The sequence below is a fragment of the Haplochromis burtoni genome, unplaced genomic scaffold (assembly GCF_018398535.1).
Source record: "Haplochromis burtoni strain Fernald_Lab_line unplaced genomic scaffold, NCSU_Asbu1 Contig_27, whole genome shotgun sequence".
NCBI classification, from domain to species: Eukaryota; Metazoa; Chordata; class Actinopteri; order Cichliformes; family Cichlidae; genus Haplochromis; species Haplochromis burtoni.
In genome coordinates, this window is record NW_024582388.1 from 1,733,226 (window position 1) to 1,758,565 (window position 25,340).

General features: G+C 39.1%; 1 protein-coding gene and 5 non-coding genes across 7 annotated transcripts in view; 5 read left to right on the forward strand and 1 right to left on the reverse strand.

Annotated features, from left to right (window-relative positions):
* LOC102289753 (contactin-associated protein-like 4) overlaps positions 1-25,340 on the reverse strand; it is a 150,548-nt gene that overhangs the window by 44,773 nt on the left and 80,435 nt on the right. For both annotated transcript variants that reach the window (XM_042219043.1, XM_005918035.3), the window contains exons 10-15: positions 23,867-24,038; positions 11,054-11,160; positions 9,189-9,308; positions 7,143-7,343; positions 1,898-2,060; positions 336-463 (exon numbers count right to left, since the gene is read on the reverse strand). In XM_042219043.1, coding sequence (XP_042074977.1) covers positions 336-463; positions 1,898-2,060; positions 7,143-7,343; positions 9,189-9,308; positions 11,054-11,160; positions 23,867-24,038 — 891 coding nt within the window. The remainder of the gene's footprint in view (positions 1-335; positions 464-1,897; positions 2,061-7,142; positions 7,344-9,188; positions 9,309-11,053; positions 11,161-23,866; positions 24,039-25,340) is intronic.
* On the forward strand, positions 16,959-17,041 carry trnal-uaa. The gene has a single exon. It is a non-coding gene; the product is annotated as a tRNA-Leu (tRNA).
* On the forward strand, positions 18,149-18,231 carry trnal-uaa. Its single transcript has one exon. It is a non-coding gene; the product is annotated as a tRNA-Leu (tRNA).
* trnal-uaa lies at positions 18,526-18,608 on the forward strand. The gene has a single exon. It is a non-coding gene; the product is annotated as a tRNA-Leu (tRNA).
* trnal-uaa lies at positions 21,177-21,259 on the forward strand. Its single transcript has one exon. It is a non-coding gene; the product is annotated as a tRNA-Leu (tRNA).
* Positions 21,697-21,779, forward strand: trnal-uaa. Its single transcript has one exon. It is a non-coding gene; the product is annotated as a tRNA-Leu (tRNA).

Sequence of the window (25,340 nt, forward strand, 5' to 3'; positions counted from 1 at the left end):
GGGCTGGGATTAAATGGTTAAGCTTTAATGCTGCTCTATTCTACAGTTTGCAGACAGGCATACTTGTGCAATGTGGACATTTGGTATGGCAGATTTAGGACACTGACGGCACGTCATTAGTGCATATTATTTAACAACCATCCAGAATTTTGGCTAAACAAACCTGTTATAAAAAAAACAACAACCAAAAAACACATGGCAGGCAGCGATAGAGAGCTTTGTTTTGCCTTCCAGGTGGTCATTTATATAATGATGTGTGGTCACATAAAACCTATAAATAGGATGATTTTTGTCAGCTTTCCGTCTGCTGTAACCAAGCAGTTATGGAGACTTACTGTCTCCATGGCAACGGAGTGGTCCCACCCGGTAGGCAGCCTCCGACCCTGGCCTCTGGATGTCACCCAGCACCAAAGACCTAACCGGGAGGGTGTCCTTATGGGTCAGAAGGCCTGAGTCTTCAGTCCTGTAAAGAGGAAGATGAGAAAGGAAGAAGAGATGAAGAAAAGTAAGCAGGGAGAAGGAAAAGGTGGTGAGAGATTGAGAGAGCAGGAGACAAGGGTGAGAAGAAACACATGAAGAATGATTAGGAAGGAAAACGGGAAAGAGGAGGAATCGATGAAAAAGGAAGTTGGAGTAGGAGCAAGAAAAATGAGAAGAGACGGAAGAAGATGAGAAAAACCATGAAAAAGGACAAATTACTTTTTATTGGGATTAACTGCTTTGACATGTATGCTAATTAGGCTAATTTGCTTGCATAAATCTCCAAGCAAATAGCACCGCTGAAAAAAAGTCTAGACTGCTTGTAATAATCTGCCACAACCTGTTTTATGTGCAAGACAAATTTTCAGGAAGACAATTTAACAGTGAGACAGATCGTATCATATCCAACCTGACACTCAACACTCCATCTCCGCCAGTTTCTGTGACAGCCTTTTCCAAAAGCGCTCTCCAGACAGACAGCCGAACGAGCAGCGGCGTCCGTTTACACACATGTTCAGATAATCTACAAGACAGTCTCGCTGTCAGGTGAGAATTTTATCCAAGACTGGAAATGAGTGGCATACTCGCAAAGCACATCTGTAAAGCCTGTGTCTGCGCTGGAAAGCTTGACAGCGAGATGAGAGAAAGTAGAAGGTGGAGTGTGATGAAAGCAGCAGGATTGTTCACAGCATGAAGGACGGTAAGTAAAGAGCAATAATTTATTACTCAAGGCTAGAAAGTCTGTTTGTCCGTGTATTCAAAAATAAGTCATATTCAGAATAATGAATCCCACAATCTGAAAGGATTAACACAAGAATTTGATCATAAATAAATACCTGCCTACTTTAGTGTTTTCTTTTATCTTTTAGAAATTACAGCTTTTGGTGTACCTATGTTTTTTCAGTTATCGTTACAGGTAGTAATGTTTAAATGCATAGGAGGTAACCTGAAAAATGCTCATACAAACTCTAAATCTAAGCCCAAAAGAGAGAGCACATACCTAATACCTGCTGATGCTGCATTTTTTAAATTACAGGTAGAGAGCTGAGTGTGCTACTGAGAGCCAAGACTCTGCAGGTTTTGTTTTACAACCCAAACTCCACCTGTCTGATTAGCAGAGAAGACTTCATTAGCGAACTCACTTGCTGAGTTGATTAGTTAGACAAAAAACCCTGCACACTGGCATGTGGTTGGCCACCCCTGCTGTAAATAATTCATTCCAGTACAAACAAATCACTGGCAAACCAACCAAAAGTTACCACAGAGAGGAGGAAGCCCCTCAAACTAGAATGGATCATTAATGTTGGACTGTGGCAGGGCTACCATAGTTTAATTTATGAAATAATGTTGAGAGAGCAAACCTGGCATGAAATGAACAAAGTAATAATAATGCCTATGAATTTTTAAAGGTCAGTACCACTCCAGGCGATCTGCATCACAGTTGCAGTAGTGTTGTAGATCCACACAGTCGCCCTGCAGGCCGCAGGCACACTGCTGGCTTCCTGGATGAGCTCCTCCCCAGTAAGTCTGGACTCGACCTTGACCTGGACCGCCAAGCCACCAGCTAAATGGAGAGCCCTCTGAAACACACAATCATGTTCATGTGTAGCTTCAACATAAATTTTTTTACTACTACAACTTCTACTATTATTATTATTATTACTAAATAACACCAACTAAGGAATTGTTAAATGTTTATCCTTCTACTTCTTTTTACCTATTGCTGAGTTGAAAACCGTGACGCAATCAAAAGGCTAAATTAAAAATATTTAATTGAGATGGACAGCCAGGGATTTCCAGGCACTGGCTCGTCAGTCGCATGGATGTCTCATTATGAGCCAGTTCATTTCAGTCTTGCCAAACAACCATACACAAACTCATAGATGCATGCTAACACATCATTAGCATAGAAGTTCTTTATTTTGAGTGAAGACACAAAGTTCATCAAACTGTGAGGAGATTGCCGCAAAATGTTCTCAACAACAAACCTAATCGAACCTAAATCATCCTGACTCTGCTGAACATGAACATTTTAAAGACACCCATAAATCAAAGTGGCTAAAGTTAAAGTTATGCAGATCTCAGATCCAGCTCCAAGCCAGCAGCCTCGGTATGAGCAAAGAATCAAAGCAGCGATCAGACAAATTATGGAGAGTTGTTACGTAAATCTGTTGCATCTGCTTTTGTTTGGTAAGGTAAAATGTGTTGGGTAAAGGTGGTTGAATAGCAGCTCATCTTCAGCTAATTCTTTTCACTTCTCTTGGTAAATGCATTGAGGAAATTAATGACTGGTTGTGCCACAATTTTCTCCAGCTAAACAAAAACAAAACTGAGGTAATAGTCTTTGGTGCCAAAGAAAAACGATTACAGGTCACCAGAGAACTTCAATCTATACATCTAAAAACCACAAACCAGGCGAGAAATTTGGGTGTAGTGATGGATGCAGACCTAAACTTAGAAAAACACATTAAGACAATAACAAAGTCAGCTTACTATCACCTCAAGAATATTTCAAGGATAAAAGATCTGATGTCTCAACAGGACCTGGAAAAACTAGTCCATGCATTCATCTTTAGTAGGCTTGATTACTGTAACAGCATCTTTACAGGTCTACCTAAAAAATCAGTCAGACAGCTACAGCTCATTCAGAACTCTGCTGCTCGAGTCCTCACTAAGACCAAAAAAGTGGACCACATCAGTCCAGCTCTGAGGTCTTTACACTGGCTGCCTGTCCGTCAGAGGATAGACTTTAAAGTTCTGATGCTGGTCTATAAAGCTCTGAATGGTTTAGGACCAAAATACATCAGTGACCTCCTGACCCAGTATGAACCTTCCAGATCCCTCAGGTCATCTGGATCCGGTCTTTTATCAGTTCCCAGAGTCAGAACCAGACACGGAGAAGCTGCACTCAGCTATTATGCTCCTTATATCTGGAACAAACTCCCAGAAAGCCTCAGATCAGCTGAAACACTCAGTTTATTTAAATCCAGGTTGAAGACTCACCTATTCTCAGCTGCATTTAAATAAAGCACCACACTTAAGCTTAAATTTCAAAACTTACATTTTAACTACTGATTTTATCTACTGTTCTGATTTTATCTGTTTTGATTTTTGATTTTATATACTGTTTTGTTTGTTTGCTTGTTTTAATCAATTTTAAACTTGCCTTGCCTTCTACCACCAGTAGCAAAGCATTTTGTTTTCAATTGTTTCAGTGAGAGAAGATGCTGTGATTTACTTGAAGTTTTGGAGGAAACTGTAAAGTTGAACTTTTTTGTAATTGTGAAAATAATATACTGCATAGAGTAACAGTTTAGTTTTCTTTGTATATCCTGTCAGTTATTGTTCTGATAAGGAAAATTGGAATTGGCTAAAATCCACATCCTCAATTCAAAGATAAAAATCATAATCGGCCAAGAAAAATTCACTCAGTGCATCTCTAATATCTAAACTACAGCTAGACTGCTTACACATTGGGAAATGTCAAAGTCTTCCATTTCATAACTGGTATAATTTTCCTACACTAACAGATATTCTTCCTGTCAAATCAAAGAAATGTTTATCTTTATTCTCAAAGACTGAGCACATCTTATTTAACTTCAGCCTGCTGCTCTCAGTGCCAGCCCAAATTAGCTGACTGCAACTGATGCACTTCTGCAAATCCTTTACTCAAACCTCGGGAAATATCAGAACTCTCACTACAGGCTTTTTACTTTTAATTTACCATCAGTCTAATTCCTCCTTTTAAAAATAATCTTCAGAAAACTGGGAAAACCTGTGGAGCTTCCAATGCTTGAAACAGACAAATCTCACTCTTACAACTGTTTTCACTGATTTCAATAAACGGAGCCTAAAAAAGAAGCAGGAGATGGAAAGACAAGGTTTTGCATTTGGAAACTTGTAGAGGGTGTTTTTGATCAAATTAAATTGGATATTTTTGTTCCTATGCAAGTGTCCGGTTCTATAAAATCATGAAATTCAAAATGAAACAACAACTAGACGGATTATTTTGTGATAAAAGCATTTTACTATTCTCTGTAAATGACCTTCAGCTTTAAGGGGGATCCTCCTTTAAGAGAAAATAATCTCTTTTTGAGACAAGATTGTTAGATTTATTAGCTTTCTTTAGTTTTCCTAGAATTCTGGAGCATCTGCAAGCCGCTTTGTCGCCCAGCAGCACCTTTAGCGTTGCATGACTTAGAGTCATGTCTGCTGTCATTGATATCTGCTCTGTTCTGCAGGGAACGGTCTTATTATTGGTCTCCCAGCCTTAGTTTTTCCATGTAAGTACATATAAGCGCAGGAGGTGTGAACATATTGGTGGGAAAAACCTAGAAGAGAGTCAGCAAAGATAAATTACAGCAGAAAAAAATATTAATCTCACTTTATTTAAATTATACTTTTTTATTTAAACACTGCTGTGAGAACAGCCTTGACCTGTACCAGAATCCCCTGCAGTCATTTGACCAATCGAATGACTGTAGAATCGCTTGCAGTCATTTGATTGGTCATTTTAAACCCACTAAGTATTATGTGGGAGTTGTAATGTCATGACTTATTTCAAACTTTTAAAAGAAAACTGAGTCTCAAAATTTTAAGCACAATTTTCAAATGCAGGCTAAGATGTTGCCATTTGTACAACACATAACTTATTGCACAACACATAACTTATTGCACTTTCTTTGGATGCCATATTGTGCCCAAGATGGACTGGGCTGTGAGAAAATAGAGTGCGGCATGGAAAGAGCCCACATGATCCTCCAAAGACAAAGCTAGTGTTTGAGGCGGAGGGATGCTTGCCAGCTTCTAACCCTAACACTGAATATATTGTTTTTCATATTGAGGACGATGACAGTATAAGCTGAAATATGTATTTCACATTTTGAGAGAGTGTAGGTGGAGAGATGGCGAGAGGGTGTTTGGAGATGTCTCTGCTGAGTCAGCACTCCTTTATTTTTCCCAGGGAGTGCCAGAGAGTTTATAATGGAACTTCTATTTCTCCGCTCATTCTTCCTTTTCGACCACTTTTCCCACTTTCATCCATCATTCTATTACCCACCAGACCAAAAGTTTCTTCAGTTTCTTTCCCTTATATACTCCATTATAGGTCCTGAATTGATAAAAACTTTCAAGACTCCCACTGATCTGCATTGGACGGGTAGCAATCAAAAGACAAAACTAAACTGTTTATCTGGTTAGCTGAGACACCTGACGGACATTTCTGAGGGTCAGTCGGCTTCGTTACTACAGGCTGACATTTCTTGACCACTTTTGGGTTGTTGAAAGGACAGAACTCAAAGGACTTCTTCTAAGTAAGTTTGAAGTCCACATGTGAGCAATATTTTACATTTTCTTTCTTAACCCTCTCAATGCAGGCGTTGCAGATTTGCAACAGTTAAAAGCTAACAACCTGATTACCACACATACATATTTTATGAGTTGTTTTTACTCAGAAGTATCACTGCAGGTATTCTTTTGTGCATTAGCAACAAAAACTTAAGTTGAGCCTGAGAGGGTTAATTGTTTTATTTCCTCCTTTTTTTGTTTAGTTTTTTTTTTTGGAAAGCTTTAGAAAAAGATCAGTTTGCTAGGTTGCCCCTCACAAGCATCGCATTTCATCACAATTTGCCGTGAGACCAGCGTTTGATAAGTTAAATCAATGTTTTTAGTTTTTATTTCTCAACACCGAACAATGTTCGGGTGCTCTTTTACACAGACTCTGAAAGGATAAGCTGTTGAATCCACTGCTACTAAAACAAATTTAATGCAACTTAGGGATCAAAGTAATTGTAATTCTGTTTCTAATACTCACCGCCTCTGAGTCAATGCAATCACAACAAAACACATGAACAAAAAAAGAAAACACTAACCCAACTCGATACTCATTCCAAAAGGGGGAGGTTTTTAACAAATCCTGAACAATCAATGTTTCTGAATCATTTGTGAAAGACAAGAAAATCCCTGCAACCAAACTAAGTTTGAAGAAAGGAGTGAAGTAAGTTTGTTGTTCTCTGGCTGAGAGTGAGAGTATGATGTGGTGAGCTCCAGCTGAACAGAGTCAGCCTAATCAAGTTTTTATTGATTTTTTTCTTTTTGACCCAAACACATTAATTAAAAGCAAGTTTTTGTCTTATTTGCCAGTTTTTTCTTAACACACATCAAACGAAAAAGCAAGTTAAAACCTCAATGCCAATATTTTAACTACAATTTAAACATTACAGGGATGAGGATTAAATAGGATGTTTAAATAGTGAGAATTACTGAAGGTTAACGTACATAAAGAAAATTTCAGCAGCAACAGATAACACAATTCAAGTTGTCTAAGATAAAGCTGTCAGAAACTGAACTGATAAACTAGTATCTATTTTCAGAGAGGGAAATACAAAGTGAATATCAAGCACTCATATTACAGAACATCGTCTAAGTGGAAAGAAATGTTTTGCCTCGCAGCAAATGGGAAATGAACAACGAGCCAAGGAGAGGCAGACTTCATGCTACAGAAGAGAGTTTAGTGTTTGCAGGTTGAAAAACATTTTCATAGCTATGTGCTTTTTACACTGTAACACTTCCAGTTATCCAGCTGAGCAGCATCAGAATGATCCTCCACAGAATAATAAAGAAAGACATATAGTGTTATACTGCAACTAACAGCAAATCTTTACCCAAAGTGTTGAGGAGGCGGGACTTCCTGCAGTGGTAGGACAGTTCCTGTTCGCAGTGCTCTGACTGGCTGATGGCAGCCAGCAGCTGCTCCTCTTGAGATGAGTAGTCGAAGTGAACCGAATGCTGGGACACAGCCGGAGAGGGTCGCACTCGGGTCAGCTCAGTGTTGTTGTGCAGGAGCACCATCCATGTGTTTTCCTCTGGTGGGAAAGATGAGCGTGCAATTTATACTCATTTATTATTATTACAATAAAGCTCTACTGCAAAGTTTCTTTTCTAGAATGTGTACCATTTAAACACCATCTAAGTAGCCAGACTGTGAAATTAGCAATATATGCATGATGTAACTACACAAATAAGCCTGTGATGGAAGAAAGTGAAATGGATGACAATTATATTTCTGCTTTTTAGAAAATAGCACAGATTCAAGAGTCGTCTACTTTCGTATAGATATACCTCCGTTTTGGTCCTTTTGTTTAGTGTCGTGGAGTGGCTGGAACTTATTCCAGTGTAAGATGCGTCATGCAGACAACCACAGACTCCCACATTCACACCTACAGCCAAGTTTGAATCGCTATTTAATCTGTGGGTGGAAGTCGGCGTACCCACAGGAAGAACAGGTGAACACAGAAGGACTCGAGCTGAGTGGGAGTTTTTAGCCACAAAATCTTTTGCTTTAGCTGCCCTTTTCATGCTGGATCTTCATATTTTCCTTCAGCGCTTTGCTTTCGAGTTTGCCGCAGCGAATCATCTGCTTCCATCTCCCTTGATCCACTACCATGCTCTCCTGTCAGAACAACCCGCTGCATGTCCTCCTTCACTACATCCATGAACCTCTTCTGTGGTCTTCCTCTTTTTCTTCTTCTTAGCAGCTCCATGTTCAACTACTGCTGTGCAAAATATCTACTAACCTTTTCTGCGCATGTCCAGACCATCTCAACCCTGACTCTCTAAATTTCCATTCAAACTGCTCAACTTGAGCTCTTCCTCTGATACTCACTTCTAATCCTCTACCAGGAGAGAAAGACAATCTTAGCATTTTCAACTCTAGCACCTTTGACTCCGCCTCCCGTGTTTTTGTTAGAGCAACCATTTCCAAACAATATACCATAGCAGGTCTCACCACGGTCCTGTAAACCTTCCCTTTCATTCTTGCTACTATTCTTTTAACAAATAACTGCCCTTTTGATGCTATGTGGAAAAAAAGTAAAATGTCAAATTTTAGAAGCTGGAGCTTGGGAATGTTTTACTGGAAGAAACAGGAACAGATCAATTATCCAAATAGTTGATCTAAAGTATTTAATGGTCATTTGATCTTCTGCAAACCAGCCAGCTGATTCATCGGCTAAGTTTTGCAGTTATGTTTTGTTTTTTAATGTATATTTGATGTATAAATGTAAAGTGGTGACATGAAGGTGCAATGGTTATCAGTGCTATTGACTGCTATAAATTTCCCAGTCCTTCAATAGTAAATGTTTGACCTTGTTTCCTAATGTTTATGTCTAACGCTATAATTGACGAAACATAAAAAGTAATACTTTTTTTCCCCATTTCTTTATGAGTGGGTGATTTCAGCTCAGCTCACTCTGTGTGTGGATTTTTCATGTTTTTCATGCTGCTTCCAAACACATGCATGTTAAGTTAGTGTGTTACTCCTATTCTTAGTGTTAGCCTTGCAATCGCCCAGTGACTGATCTAGGCGGTAAATTTTCACTTTCCGTCAATGAGTTGGACAAAGATAGAAAAGTAAAAACAAAGAACTAAGTAAGCATGTGATTCAGAGAAAGGTAAAGAACGTTATCATAGTTCATTTATATGATTACACAAAGGGCATGAAAGATTGAGTGAAAGAGAAACAGGAGGAGAGGGAGTGATTGAAGTCTAGGATGAAATAAAAAAAGATGAAGGTGGACAATAATGGGGATCTGGGTGTGATAAGCGGGGACATCATTTAAAGTTATGTCATCATCTCAACCATAAAAAAGGTTCAGTGATGATGGGAGGCAGGCAAGGTGTAAAAGCATGTGTGAGTCTGTGTGTGTCACCTGTTATGTTGCAGTAGACCAGCTGTGGTTTGATCGGTCCGCTGCCATCCACGTCAATATAAAAATGTCCTGACGTGTTGCCGTTGTGTTTGTATGCCTCGCAGGACTGTTCGTACACAGCTGGGAGGAAAATAATGAGAACTACATCAACACGCTGACCCACCGGAGCTGCGAAGGGATGAAGATCACACACTGTGGAGGATTACTATGCTGTGGGTGCTGCTTCATATGTATGTATCACAACTGAATCAAAGTCATGTAAGGTTCCTTTTCTGCACCGGCATCCCATAAACTAAAGTTTAATCCAACTGGAGATGACAGTAATGACTGATGGGAATACACAGCCTCAATAAATTTAACTTTATCAGACCTTCTCGCCTCTTTCTCTGTGTCTCCATAAGTCTTCATCTCATCTCCGTCTCAAGCACGCAACAGTACATCTTCTGTCAAAGAAAGGAGCCCTTCAATTCAAATCCATATCTGAAAGTTCCCACACTCTGCTCACCTGTTTATCTCGCTTCTTCTCCACAGCTAAAGGCTTTTTATTCCTCACACTCCCTGAGTGTGGTTAGAGACCAGTTTTCAAAGAAACATCAGAAATAAAAATGAGACCATAGGTGAACCGTGTGGGAAACTCTCCTTGTTTTAGTCTCGAGGATTTGACTCGAGGCATTCAGCACACAGACACTAAATCTCACCTGCAAGCTCAACTCACTGTCACGGTTTTATTTATTTATTCCCTCTTTGGTATTTTAGTCACAGCTACAGTCTCATTAACCTCCATCATATCACCTTATACACAAAAAGGCGTTATAGAGAGAAAAGATGTGCAGGTAATAAAAACAGATCTCAGGGGACACCTCATTTAAAGTTTGATTCCATAATAAAGATTTATGGACACGCAAGCAGTCAGAAGACCACACAAGAGTTTTCATCTTCCTTCAGATAAACAATATTTTCTAAGCAGGTATTTGTCAATATTTATTCTCTAACAAATACTTATATTAATTTTAAATTACACACTTTTATTCTTAGACTCTTTCTACAGCAGAGTCACAGTTGAAGATAGTTCTTATTTGTCTTATTTTGAGCATTAGTGCAGTTAATGCACCATCAGAGACAAGATGCTCAGCTCTCTTCTACTTTCCTTCAAGTGATCTTTCTTTTGGCCGGCTGAAAATCTGAATGGCAGGCTTCTGGGGCTTCCATACTCATCACATGTTAGTATGTAACAGGTGAAAGGATTGTAAATAACACAAATCAGGTGTCAAAAATCAAGCTGATGCAGAAGTGCTTTAAACCTGGCCAGCAGGAAGTGACTTCCTGAGGTGTACAAAGTCTGTTTGTATAGAGGTCTATGGGGAAATGACCCTCAGCTTTCTTTAGTTAGAGTCAAAAAGGGGGATAATGTAGGGTTTACTTCAGAGTGGGCCTCCCTCACTGACAAGTGGTACCATATGAGTGTGCAGGAAGTAGCAACAGCAAAAAAAAAATCAATTACAATACATAGCTGTGTACCACCCTTAGAGTTTACTTTGGTTGTCACACACAATAACGACAGGAATCACAGTTTTGTGTTACCAATGTAAAATGTTGGATATGTTGTAAATAACTTAATAATTTTGACTGAACCAACCCACCCAAGGCATTTTAATTGATTTTATTTGCCATTCCCCTTCCCTGTTTTTCCCCCCTCCTAGTTTAAATTATTCAAGATGAAAAACATCCTCATTATCTTGCTTGACACGCTATCTGTTCCTCATTTGCATTTCATCTGTCCCTCTTACCCCTCCCCCCATCTTTCTCCATTTGCCCTCACTTGTTGTACTTGTCATGTGCTGATGTTTGGCTGTCAGGTGACTCACAGCTGTGGCAGGTTGCTCCGCTGTAGCCGGTGTCAGAGCAGTTACAGTGAAAGACGGTCCAGGATTGGCTGCAGCGGCCACCGTGTTCACAGCGACTGGGAGAACACCTGAGAGAGAGAGAGAGAGAGATATGTATAAACCAGGGGAAGAAATCCCAGTTTCCATCACGTTTTTGCAAGTAAAGAGACCATATCAGCAACAGGAAAAAGCACCATGCTGCATTCATTTTGATTAAAGCATTTTAAGAGCAGACTGTAACGTGTAGCTGGAGAGAAGATCCAGATGCAGGATGCAGATGCAGACAATACTGACAAAAAACACCCCAAACGACCAATTGGGAACAAATGTTTTTTTTAAATTGTTATTTTATGTTAATTCAATAAGCAGAAAAAATAAATGAATAAATAAATAAACATAATCGTGTGGAACAGTAGGAAACCCCAGAGAGTGCAAACAACAATCTGACAAGGACAAGGGGAAAGAAAGAAGGGAAACACAAGTGAAATCAAACGAAAAAAAGACAGAACGCAACAGAAGCAGGACGTGAAATCACTACAAAATAACCTTCAAAGCAAATCACAAGACAAGTAACTACCATTAAGACACATCTAATAACCAAACACAGAAAGAAAAGAAAGAAAAAAAACACTAAATGAATAAATAAACTAACAGATCCCACGAGAACCATGACAAAGAGTAACAAAACAGCAGCACCTTGAGGAAAAAGGAACATAATGTGTTTCTGCTGCTGATCTAGCAACCGAGCATTTAAGTGTTTGCCTTGTAAACTTTACTTTTGTATGGAAGAAATAAATGACAAAAAAAGATCATTTCAGTTTGACAGTGAAAAATAACAAGATTAATGTGTTACATGGGGATCTACTGTGCTTTTTCCCATTTTCTGCTGTATACTGTCACAGATATTATAAGGAAAATGGTCAAAGTTTCAAAATAAAGAGGTCAGTTTCAGACAGAATTTTTTTTCTACTATTGATTCAGTTTGATGTCAACATTGATCAGAAATCGTTTGCTTTTGTCTGACTAATTCTGCTTGAGACTGTTATTATAACCCATGAAAAAAAACATACTTATATATATGTAAAATAGTATGTTTTCCCTCTACACAGTATTTTGTTCTGCAGCAGTGTAAAACACTCATCAGACTATGCCACCTCCTGTGAGTTATAAGAGCAATTTAAAGGATAAATGAATAATCTGAAGATAATATACACATTATTATACATTATATACATTATTCACAGACATAAAGAGTGTATGGAAAATAAATCTTTCCGAAGTATCAGTGCAGCTTGAAGCTGATGTTATATTAACTGCACCCAAATATTCATTTCAATGCTCCTCTAAGGCTGGGGAAGTCTCCGAGTTAAATTATTTACATGTTGTTGTATAATGTGTGCCTTGGTGTCATTGTAATAACGGTATTTACTGGCATGTAAATGCACTTTGAATCTTGGCGTCACAGATCAAAAGCGTATATTGAGAAGAAAAACAAACAAACATAAAAAACACCATCATTAAACTAGCTCTGCTTCAAAAAATTCACCTTTTCATTTCACAGAGGAAAAAGTTTTTTTTGCAGATGTTCGAGGTCATTTATCCTAAGACTCTAAATCCACCTAATGTGCTACTAAACAGCAGTGAAACGACATAAATCTTTTCAATCATTTCCAGTATCGGTTTTTGTATTTAGGTACAATCTGAGATGTTGCTGGGTTAAAAAGAAATTGACTTCCTTATGCTTAATGGAAAATATCCATTGAAATACCTTTCCTCTGTGATATCAAAAGAATAAATTCATTACTTCACAGACTCGTGCTTTAGATTTTTCTTTCATTTTATATAAAAGGAAAGGTTTTCCAGTGAACAGAGGATATCTTTTCGTTTCTTCTCAGCGGCAGATCTTCTCTGACTGCTGCAAGACTGTTTGAAGAAGCTCCATCAATGACTCCAGATCCCAGGAGACTTTACTGAAGCTATGTGTGTTATTTATAGATAAATATCATACTGCTGTAACCATCATGACACCAGTCCTGTGAGGGAGGAGGAGGGATGGAGTGGACTGAAGGAGGCAGGCAGAGACCGTAAAAATCTTAAGTTTCTGCGCTGGAAATGAAATCACTAAACTCCAACATTTAAAAACTCTGCTCCCTTTGACGTGTGCTTTCCCTTTCCCCTACATTTATATGATCTACAGTGGATATGTGTGCAGTTTATAAGAGAGTTATAAACTGCCTGTGCCATGACAAATATTGTAGAGACTGTAATCATATTTACAACTTGCGTCAATGACTCCAGATCCCAGTTTTTTGTTTGTTTGCATCATCGTGCTTTTACAATTTTTCCCTGACTTGTTGTTTGTAATGTTTGCAAATGTGACTTGTGATTACTTTGTCCACTGTGGGAGATTTGTTGTGATGAAAGGCAATGTGTAACTTATTATAATAAAACAGAGCAATTATCAGAAAGCAAACATCCACAACTGCGAAGAGCAGAATATTTTGTCACATGATGGTAGAAGGTAAAGGTAAGAAAACAAGTGAAGGGTCACTGTTACGTTCCCCTATAAAGTCCAAGGGATGTGGTAAAGTAACAAAAAATATCCAGCTTAAAAAAGTAGACAAGGAGGCAAAATTGTTAAAGGTTATTTAATTTGAATTGATTAATAAATCAAAAGAGACAGACAAGCCGCTATCAACTTTTAAAGAAAGAAAACAAAACCCAGGAGTTGGTCTCTAAACTGAAAAGTCACTGAAACACACTCCTCTCCACAGAGCAGGAATATAAAGCCACCCCACACACAGCTCACTAACTGCAAAACCAACAAGCCTCTCTGGCACCAGAGCTCACCTTTTCTCTGGACTTAAGTGCTCCATCTTAATTGCTGAGTAGAATCAGCTGTGCAAAAAGGGTGGCGCCTAAAGCAGGAGAGACGGCAGGAACATCCACACAAGGCTAAATTCACAGGAAGCCCTGCTGAGGCTGTAACAGTCGCAGATAGAAAACTATGTTCTCTGTTTGTCTGAAGATTTTCTAAAGCGCAACTGGAAGAGAAAAACGTTGTCGGCAACCATTAAATGAGCAACTTGTGAAGTCAAAATAAAAGATTACTTCAGCTGTGAAATAATCTTACTAACAGTTAAATGATCATGTTTTATGTAGTTATAAAAACTTGCTCTTAACTTTTATTAATTTAGTTTCTCTTTGCTTCTAAGTTCTGCGATAAGTTTTACTTTTATGAAAACTCAAAAGGCTGTACATCTTTCTGTATCTTCTATGTGCGAGGCTTCGTTTTGTTTTATTTAAGCTGAAAACACAAATCAAGGCACTAATTGCTCTTCTATTAATGACGTGGCTGAAATGGCTGAATATGTCATTATAATATGTACTGTGGCATAATTCATTCTTCTGGGTATTTCTGAACTTCTATCAGTTTATACACTACAGAAACATTGCTGTTGAACACTGCAGAAACATAATTCATACTTTTATTTGTTCACTGGCCCTGAGACTCCAACTCAGATATTTTCAGTTTCCACCAAAATGTGATGGCATGACTGGGACACAGTGTTGTTGCCATGGTTACTCAGGAGGTTACTGAATCAATAATCCATATTTGTCTTAGAAGGTAAACAAATATGTAAATCCTCTGTCTTATTTGTCTCTTCACTCTGTTAACATGGCCCATAGATTATACCCAGATTATGTTTATTTTCCATAAGTTGCACATAAAAGATGAGTATAGGCAATGTGACATCATGTATTACTGTGTTTAAGCCTTAACACTGGCATTTCGGCTGTTGCCATCTTGTTATTTTGGAGCCAGAACCAACCTTATTTTGAAAAGATAGATGAGTGATAAATTACCAACTGTTCCACAGAATGTAAAGTGTAACACAAAGACACAGATACCCATTACAAACTTTAAAACATAATACCAGAACGCTGATAAAAATTGAGCATAGATTTCGAGGTCCAGTTCACTGACAGAAATCATTGAGTTGACGCAGTTTAGCCTGTCCTGGCACCCACGTGTCACTCAAAGAGGACAACACTCCAAAACTGCATAATTTTAAGTTTTAATAGATCAGTTGGGTCACTTATGTAAACCCTGGATAAAAACGTGTTTATTCCACTTTAAATTTGGGCATTTTGTCATGCGACCTCTCATGGACTACCTACGTGTCCAGGCTGTACCCCTGTCATTTACTCAATGGCGGCTACGGCAGGGTCCAGCCCTCCTGAATCCCTGAATTGGATAGGCGGTTGAGGAGAGGACTAAGGTTAACATGGGAGTCTAGAGGGATTGACTCACCTTTGAAACCAGCCTGAAGTGGCCATTTAAGGGCCTGCATTTTTTGACATTTTTTTCCAGCCCCACAGGTTGATGGTACCAACCTTTTTTGGTTAATAGTGGTATCTGCAGTGATATAAAGGTTAAGAATAGTATTAGTGGTGTTTTGCAATTAGGTTCAATTTTCAGCATTTTTTCTCAGCTTGCTTGAGCATTGTCTGTTTGTATTTGTTACTCTGGTGTGTTGAGCTCTCAAACCACTGCACAACAGCAATCTTTGAGACAGATACCTCAAAAACTGTGCTGTACCTGAGAGAAGTTAGAAAATATATGTGACAGATTAAAATAGCCATATAAGCTGCTGTGTCTCTGCTAACCCACATAAAGGAGTAATGTGACCTCATTCTCTTGAGATAAAGACAGAGAGGACAACAGGAAACGATGAGTAACAGTGTTTTTATCTACACCGGTTGCTTTCCATCTGTTCCACGACCGGCTGGCACCTCCAGGAGGTTTGACACAAACACAAACACACACACACACAAAGACAATTTTAAGTCAGCGGTGGATGCAGCGCTCGGCAGTATGTGCAGGCTTTGAGCAGTGTGTTTTTCTCTTCTATCCTAAACGTACATTTCAGTGTGTGAGTTTACTTATGTAAATGTATGTGACAGTGTTAAACTGTGTGTTTGCCCGAACACAGGCAGAAATATTTAAGAGAAAACAGATGACTGCACAGAATCTGCAACCTCGCCTTTATTTAGATAAAAGCCCTAACTCAGCAGCCTGTCAGCCTGCAACAGTGTGATTTTTAAAAAAAAAAACAACAACCTCCATTTATCTCTATACTACTTTAATCTCAGAGTAAGCTGGAGCCTTGAAGATAAACCACTTAGCTTTCACTTTAAATTCACATTTCCACTTTGCTCCATTCCTTTATTTTACACAGTATATTGAGTGTTTGTGCATGTGAGTCAGTAGTAGGGAGGGTTTCAGGAATGTGACTGTTGATGCAATCAGACTCAGTGTGTCAGTAGTGTATACTGTACATGATCTATATAGATGCTTTTGTCTGACTGCTGATGAGCTTCGAATTCAATGCGGCTTTTGCTGAAATGAGAAGTCTATACACGTCTTACATGTGCATGCACTCAGGGGTAGCAAACAAATATGAATTACTGAGAGCCTGTGAGGAGATGAATGTGTGAAATTGTTTTGCGCTCTGAATCACTTTCGCAATTTTGTTTAAATGGTCTAAAACATTCACTATCCTAAGAAGGAGCCCTCACACTTAGCTCACACTGCAATATGAGATGTTAGTGATTCGGTCAGCATCATATGGATTCTATGAAGGGCCTCAGTGGTTTTGTAAGACAGTTCAACCTGTTATTCTGTCTCTTAAAACCATAAAGAGCCCAATCACAGTTGTTCTATGCAAGGTGCAGCTTAAAGTTTCCAGGAGTAGTTTGGATGAGTGGCACTAGATTAAAAGACGGATATGCAACAAAATTCAAATTTCTGGCACCGCAGAAGGTATAACTTACCTTGGTATAAGTGGAACATGATTGAAATACATTTTCATGTGGGCAGTGTACCAGGATGGCCGAGTGGTTAAGGCGTTGGACTTAAGTTCTAATGAGCAGATGCTCTCGTGGGTTCGAGCCCCACTCCTGGTATAATTTGGTACCAGATGTGTAGTAAACTAAAGTACCAATGAATAGTGGAATTGTAAAGCACTTTGAAGGCCCTGAAAAGCGCTATATAAATGCAATCTATTATTATTATTAAACTAGAAGTTAACGGTGGACTAAATCACAAGTTAATGAGTATCTGTGTTATATTAAAGGAAGACAATGAGAAAGGTCTTTTGGCCAATGATATATATCTGCTACACACAGTGATTTTTACTATATGATATCATATGTTACCTTCTCAAGTAAATGTTTTGTAGTGGATCTCCAAAAGTTGATTCGTAGCGTTTTCAGTAGGAGAAATGTTTCGTCACTCATCCAAGTGACTTCTTCACTCTCAGCTGACTGCAGGTTTCCCCGACCTTATAAACAGTACATTTGCATAATGACTGAAACCAGCCCACTGAAGGAGCAATGGGCTGGGAGGTCAGTTCCTTCATCATAGTTATGCAAATTCTCATGACCATTGATCACCAACCACTGATCAAAGGCCATGAGTACCATTCACAGAGAGTTGGGGAATGGCTGCAATCGCAGTATTGCAAGAGGGCGAAAGATGTACCCTCAGGCCCCCTCCTTGATTCAGAGATGGTCTTTTCCTTTTAACGTAAATGGCCTCCTTGACTCCGCACTCAAACCAGCGTTCCTCCCTGTCCAGGATGTGTACATCCTCATCATTGAAAGAGTGTCCACTGGCCTGTAGGTGTAAATAGACTGCAGAGTCCTGGCCTGACGAGGTAGCTCTTCTGTGTTGTGCCATCTGCTTCGCCAGAGGTTGTTTGGTTTCCCCGATATATAAATCCTGACAATCCTCCTGGCACAACAGCGTACACTATGTTACTCTGTTTGTGTCAGGGGACACAGAGCCACAGAGACTCTGTGTTTAGAAAAAAAATGCATCTCAACTGTTACGATACTCCTGACACGTACGGGATCACTACAGGTTTTTGCTTAGGCAGCTGTTGTCCTTCTCTCCTGGATTGACTGGCGCTTTCTTTTGGCGCCTTCCCAGCTTTAACAAAAGTCCAGCTGGGATAACCACATTTACTCAGGGCCTTCTTGATGTGATGTTAGCTGTCCTCAGGGGCAGATACCAGGATGGCCGAGTGGTTAAGGCGTTGGACTTAAGTTCCAATGGGCGCATGCTCTCGTGGGTTCAAACCCCACTCCTGGTACATTTTGGAATCCCATGTGTGGTAATCTGGAAGTTATCTGTGGGAACTTACTTGCGCTTCCTTCTGCATGTTAGTAAGTAAGTGTTGTGTTAAAGGAAGACAATGAAATGCAGCTCAAAAAGCATTACTTCATCTTTCCTTGGCCTAATGATATATATCTACTAGACACAGTGATTTTTACTATATGATATCATATGTTACCGTCTCAAGCAAATGTTTTGTACTTGATAAAAAGTTATGTATTTCTGAGTTTGTTGGTCACGATCGTGACAGACTATCATTATGTGAGCAGACACCAGGATGGCCGAGTGGTTAAGGCGTTGGACTTAAGTTCCAATGAGCACATGCTCTCGTGGGTTCGAGCCCCACTCCTGGTATACTTAAATAACTCACATCATTTGCCCTGTTCTTTGCCAGAAAGAACATTTATAATTAGGGTAATTGTTCCTGTTATTACTTTGTGTATCATCAACACAGAAGCCAATTGTTTCTGCTACACATGACTTACTCTACAGATCTGAGATGACTATAAATTACTTTTAGAAAATGAAAACTTGGTTTGCTGTAACAAAGTGGGATCCAATGAGCAAATGCTCTTGTGAGTTCAAAAGCAACCCCTGGTATCTAATCTGAGTGGTTAACGTTACAACAGTAAACTGCAGTTTAATACATGCATGAAAGCCAAGGAAAACAATGTAATGGCTACTAACATGAGCATAAACTCAAATATCCTTAATCCTCATTGTGCGTGTATAACATGTCTGTGTGTGCATCAAGTTTACAAAAACACACTGAACTCACCAGCCAATTGCGTTGCTTGTGGCCAAAGATAAGTGATTAACGGAGAGTAAAGAAGGCTTCAGGGGCAAAATACTAGATAAAATATAAAGTGTCCCCTCAGGCAAGTATTTTTCCAAATTGACAAAAAGAAAGGGATCTCACAGCTGTCGACTACATTGCTATGAGTTTTAGTCACATCCATCATGCAGGTATAATCACTGGAGTGACATTTTAATCAACAGGAATGCAGCACAATGTGAAAGTGAAAGCAGTGCCCTGTTGATTTAATTATGTGTTTAGTTTTTTTTTTCATATTTTGATGTTTCTTTGAATTTTGGTAAATATGGAGGACCAGGTCAGTGTTCAGATAAGGTTGTAAACAAGATGTTTACAACAACAGAATATTCTGCTGCAGGCATAATTGCCTCCACACTGCAGTTTTACTGGTTTTCAGTAAGCTGTGCTTTTTCTAAATAGCTATACTGCACATATGTTAGTGTCATGACACTCTAGCAATGTTTTAGTTTACTCCCTGGTTGTGATCACACATCCTTGGTTGCTTGGCAACTCTTCTTGCAGTGACAAGAGCAATCAAGCTTGAAACCAAGTTTATCTAAGAAAAAATAGCTATCAGTTTGCTTATCACAAACAGACTTGTACATATTCAATATCAGTCAAGTAAACACTGAACCATAAACAATCAATAATGCAAAAGACAAAACTATGTCCAGATGAGCAGATTCAACTTTCTGTGATTCATCTTGTTACGGCCCTGTTCACTACATTTAAAGCTACAGTCCTTGCCAGGACTGTTACAGTGTAACAGCTGGCATGACATGTATCAGGTCTTGTACATCACCAGGCTGTACGAGACCTGAATATTTAAGATGTTGGACTCAGATGGGTGTGTACCCATGTGGATTTAGGCCCTACTCTAGCTATCACAGATATTCTTGAGGACAAAACAGTTCTTTTTGAATCTTTGACAGCTTTTCAAGTCAGTTGAAAGTTGGATAATTTTCTTGCTTTACGTGTTCAGCTGATGTCTGTAAAAGCAGGCTCAATCTTTCATAGCTCTAGGTGAACAAGCCTAAATATGATCTTCCACTGGTATGTAGACACCTCACCAGAGATGACCTGGGGGAACAATTCCATGTACTATATATAGTATGTGGTATTGTTAGATATGAATACATGTGGGCTGCATTTAATCATACAAGGAAACACCAAATAAACAAAAAACAAAAGAGTAGGCAAGGAAATCTCTTCCAAGGTTGTGAACAGGCTGGCTGAGTAGTTACGGTGTTGTACTCGAGCTGCTTAAAAAACATTTTAATTGTGTTGCTTGCAGTTTGAAGTGTTGAGTATAAAAAACATGGATGCTTCTATATACTTCTATAACAGTCTCCTTTATATGGAAGGTGTGTGTGGTGTGACCCATTTTTCTTTATATCTCACAAGTACGATTGTACAGTAGAGGCTATGGTTATTTTTGTTTTTTGTCCTGTTCTGTTCCTGCAGCCAGAACTGAGCAGGAGCTGAATTCTCATGAAAAATAATCTGATAAATGTGAGAAAAGAAAGGTATTTAATTAAACCAGCTGGAGGAGATCCTCTTTCTCTGGTGAAAATGTGTAGCTGATGTCTGCAACTGTATTCCCGGACGCCATATCATATATAAGTGTGTGTTTTCTGGTTTTTGCCAAAAGGAACATTCATAATTATGATAATCGTTCCTCTTATTGCATTGTGTAATTAGTGTATCATCAAGACAGAAGGCAATTGTCTCTGTTGTGCATGACTTACTCTGCCGATCTGAGAGGACTATAAATTACTTTTAGAAAATGGAAACTCTTACACTTCTCAATGTCTTTCTGCATCTGCCGTATGCCCTGCCATATTTGCCTTTAATATTTACAACAATTAGACCTCTTTTAGCCATCCTGGTGACATAGCTTGCACTAGTAAAACCATTGCTAATTATTGGACATTAAACTGAATTATTGTGAAACTAAACTGGAATGGTTACAGTGCCATACTTAGGGATGACATTTCACTTTTTTGTGTGTGGATGACTGATGGGATTTCATGTCAGAAACTTAAAATCCCTCCTCAGAGTCAATCTCATATATGCCATGATCAAGTGCATTGAAAAGTTATATAGAAACCAGGATGGCCGAGTGGTTAAGGCGTTGGACTTAAGTTCCAATGAGCAAATGCTCTCGTGGGTTCAAACCCCACTCCTGGTATTATGTGCTTTAGTGAAGCTTCACATAACTCTTACCTTGTGTAACAAACCTAGCAATAGCACTCTCTGGTAAAAAAAAAAATACATAGCTAAGAAAAACTGAAGTCATTTGCATAATACAGATTTCATTTCATATAATAGTGAGCATCATTTGGTTGTTATAAAAAGAGCTTTTGCAATAATTTTTCCTACACTGTTTTGAGACCAGTTTTAAATAAGACAGTGTTTTTAAAGTTTCCATAATGCTTGCAGTGTTTATAATGTCTAGGAAAGCCAGTTTTCATAACTACTGTTTTCCTAGCTTTGGCTGTATGAAGATACTGGGGCTATTCCTCCAGTAAAAATACCTAGCTTGCATTGTAAAACTGTAGTGATTGGCTTACATGTAACATGCGCTTACATCTACTTGGCCATCCTGGTAGTTTGCCCAAAAAAACTACCAGGATGGCCGAGTGGTTAAGGCGTTGGACTTAAGTTCCAATGAGCACATGCTCTCGTGGGTTCAAGCCCCACTCCTGGTAGAGTCAAATTTGCTGTCCTTGTGGAGTTCTGATTTACTTTGGTGTTAGTAAAGGTAGTTACTATATCCAAAAAGTTACAGTGATGCCTTAAGTTCCAGTGGGTTCAAATCCCACCCCTGTTAGAGCAGCTGTATTCACTCATTAAACCTTAGAGGAGGGGTGTCCAACTCCAGTCCTTGAGAGCTACTGTCCTGCAGCTTTTAGATGCATCCTTGTGAATGAATGGCAGTTTACCTAAAATCAAACTGATTATATCCAAGAATAGAAAATATATGTCCGCTAGCATGTGTGTGATTAATGTTCATTTGTGAAAATGTAGCATTGTATGGTTTTCTTTCAACAGGTCTGATTTGGATTAGTTCATATTCTTGGATTTTGGCCACTGAAGATGCCAAAAAGCTGAATTATTCCATTAGTACAATGATATTGGCAGATGTGAACACTGTTGTGTTTGCATTCACTACAGCTCCATTATGTTCCCATCGTCACGCACACCCACCAACCGAGGGTGAACATTTCTCAAAGGCTGCTGCAAAACACTGAGCTCTCTTGGGAGGAAATAAATTATTTTACCAGAAAAACAATTTCAATCTGTGCCAAACGCTATTCACTGAACCCTCCCCGAGTCTCCCTGAATATCACATCCATACACCCTGTAGGATCAAAGCACCAAACACAGAGAACACCAGGTGATCAGCAAAAGTACCCGGTGTATTATGTGTGATGCTCAATTCCTTCTCTAGCTCATAAAAGATGGAAGAAAGCAAGAAAATGATGGTGCTAAAAGCGATAATGCGAACAAAAAATAATAATAAAAAAGGATGAAAGGCAGCAGCCAAAATGCTGTATATGAAAGATGACAAATGTTACAAAATGCTATCCCTCAAAAACCAAACAAAGAACCACACCAAGACTGACTCCACCTACAAGCAGGCTGAATAGACAGTTTTCAAAGGTTGCCATTCAGCTTGTTGAATGTCAGGAATAGACTCAAAAGAACAACAAATGAATACAAGAGGCAGGAGGTGCTGCAGGTGCACTACCGATAAGAGCTTTAACACTGAACACATGTTCAATATCCAATTTTTAGATCTTGCTCTCTTTAGAAGTATTGCCTTTCTTTTTATGTTTTCTTTTACTCACTGCTTTTACTTTGTATTTTACACTCTCAGTTAGACTTTAGGGACCAATATTGCTTGGTTTGGAACAGGGACAGATGTAGATTCGTATTAAAATACACCATTTCATAAAGTAATCCATGTGTTTGAAAACTCAGGTATGTATTTACTGCAGGGCATTTTTACACGCGCCCCCTTACTGTACCATTAAAGACATTTTTCGTCAACCCGCCTCTATAGCTAGAAAAACTATTTAATTGACATGTACTCCTATTATTAAACATGGTCTACTTTACTGTGTGGAACAACAATGATTATGGTTTCCAGTCATTTTATTATTTTTACTGTAATTCATCCCTTTGAACTTTATCAAGGCTTACGCTAAGGGTATCGGCAGATGAATGCGGATTCAGGCAGCTGTAGCCATGGGCTGTATGCTGCGCTTCACCTTTGCTAATTGGATTCACTGAACTGGACCCCTTGAACATATTTGTGGCCGTGGTGCTTTTTGGAGAATTTTAAATTAAACCAAGAAGCCCGTGTACCCATTTGGGTTAATAAAATTTATTGTTATATTACTTAGAAGTAATTAGCTGCTACAGGTTTATGTGTGGCAAGTCCTCGATGGGATGACGGAGTGAGTATGCAATGAGTTACCAACAAATTGTAACTGACTATATTATTTGTGCATATGTATGTACAAACGCCCCAGACAGTCAAGGAAAAAGACTATCATGTTTTATTAGCTAAGGGAAATGTGTGTCATGCTTGTGTATGTGTACAGGATGCTGCAGTCGATGACAGAGCCACTCCATCACATTATGGCTAAAATTAAACATGAATGCTTATCCAAGCAACACAGCGGTAAGGATTTCTGCATCGGTGTCGGTGCGTCTCAGTGTCAATGACAGCGAGGGTATAAAATGATTTAATCTGAGCTCAGTGAGACGGGTTTCTGCTGGTGCTGACCTGTCAATGATGCCGCACATGTCGATCTGCAGCTGGCTGTAATTTCCCAGCAGTCTTTGCTGCACCTTGATCAGGTCGACTCGCTGGTTCTCCACCGTGAGTAGACGCATGCAGCCCTGGAAAGTCTCGAAGAGGTTTCTACATTCCTCACTGTGCTCTTCAGCAGGACAACCTTGATGGGAAAGAAGTTTTGTCAGTTAAAAAAAAAGCCAAGACAACACCGATGAGATTATGCTATCCTCCAAAGAAAACAACAGGACAGGCCAAGTGCACAAGGTGTTAACAAGACCAGTAGTTTGGTTTTAAAGTTTAGCGGTGGTGTGAAAATTACATGTATATTGCAGGAACTTTCAGACTGGCTTTAAATGTATAAATGAAAGCTTTACAGCATGCATGTGAAGTGAAAACAATAAACAGCAAGTGAATGAAGACCACTGAACTTTGTTGAGAGTTCAATGGTTCCTCTCATAATAACGATTAAAAAAAGCCCTCCCAAAAAGGAAAAGAGTTTATATATCATGTGTCCGTAACACTCACGTTGGCTGTATATGGAAAAATTAACATTTTACCATATACCTGATGTGTTGGTTAAAATTCACTGAGTTTAGTAAATTTATGAAAAGGTCACTATGCACTGAGTGCATTCATATTAGCCATTTTGACTTTTAATTTTGGACGAGCCAGGTCAGATTTTTTTTTTACATGTAGCACAAAGCAGTAAAAACTCTGCTTCACACACATTTGTACCAGTGAAAATAATCTGTAAAAATTTAAGTGAGACCGCTGCCTTAGTAGTGCATACAGGAGACAGAGCACACAACACCCACTTGCTAGTGAATGTGTCCAAATATTAGTTGCTCTGTTCTTATATCAACACAATCCAACATCACATGCCCTTTGTCCCACAGAGCTGGCTGGTTAAAGATCAGTTAATATCTCATCTGCATTGAACACTTCTGTTCTGCATACAGCTGTCTTAGGTAAGTCCTTAAGCCCTTTAGAAAATGTCAGAACTGCAGCGCATGAGTAAAATGATGAGTGAGAGTAAAATGAAGTCAAACTCTGGTAAAAGGTCTTCTACCACATAAAGAGTGGTGCTGTTATTTGTGCTTTTTTCTTGTACTCCTAAGTGCCTAAAATCCTGCAAATGTGGACCAGAGTTCTCTCCTTTCCCTTTAACACACCTTGGATTGTGTGCACTATCGAGTGCCTCCTAACTGAGAAAAAGGAAGTTGTCATGTTTAGTGACTGGGAAAAATATTAGGTTGGCATAGCATGAGTTGAAAAGCAGTTTGAAACAGGAAAAAGGGGACTCTAAAAGGAAGTTTTACAGGAAATTGCAGTGCAATAACATCAAAGAGGTGTAGAGAGGAATGAACATCATTACTGGCTTCAAGCAGAAGAGAAATCAGCCGTTTAAGATGCTCTGCAAACGGATTTGACCAGTTGCTCCCGCCAACCTCTGCCAGTCCAG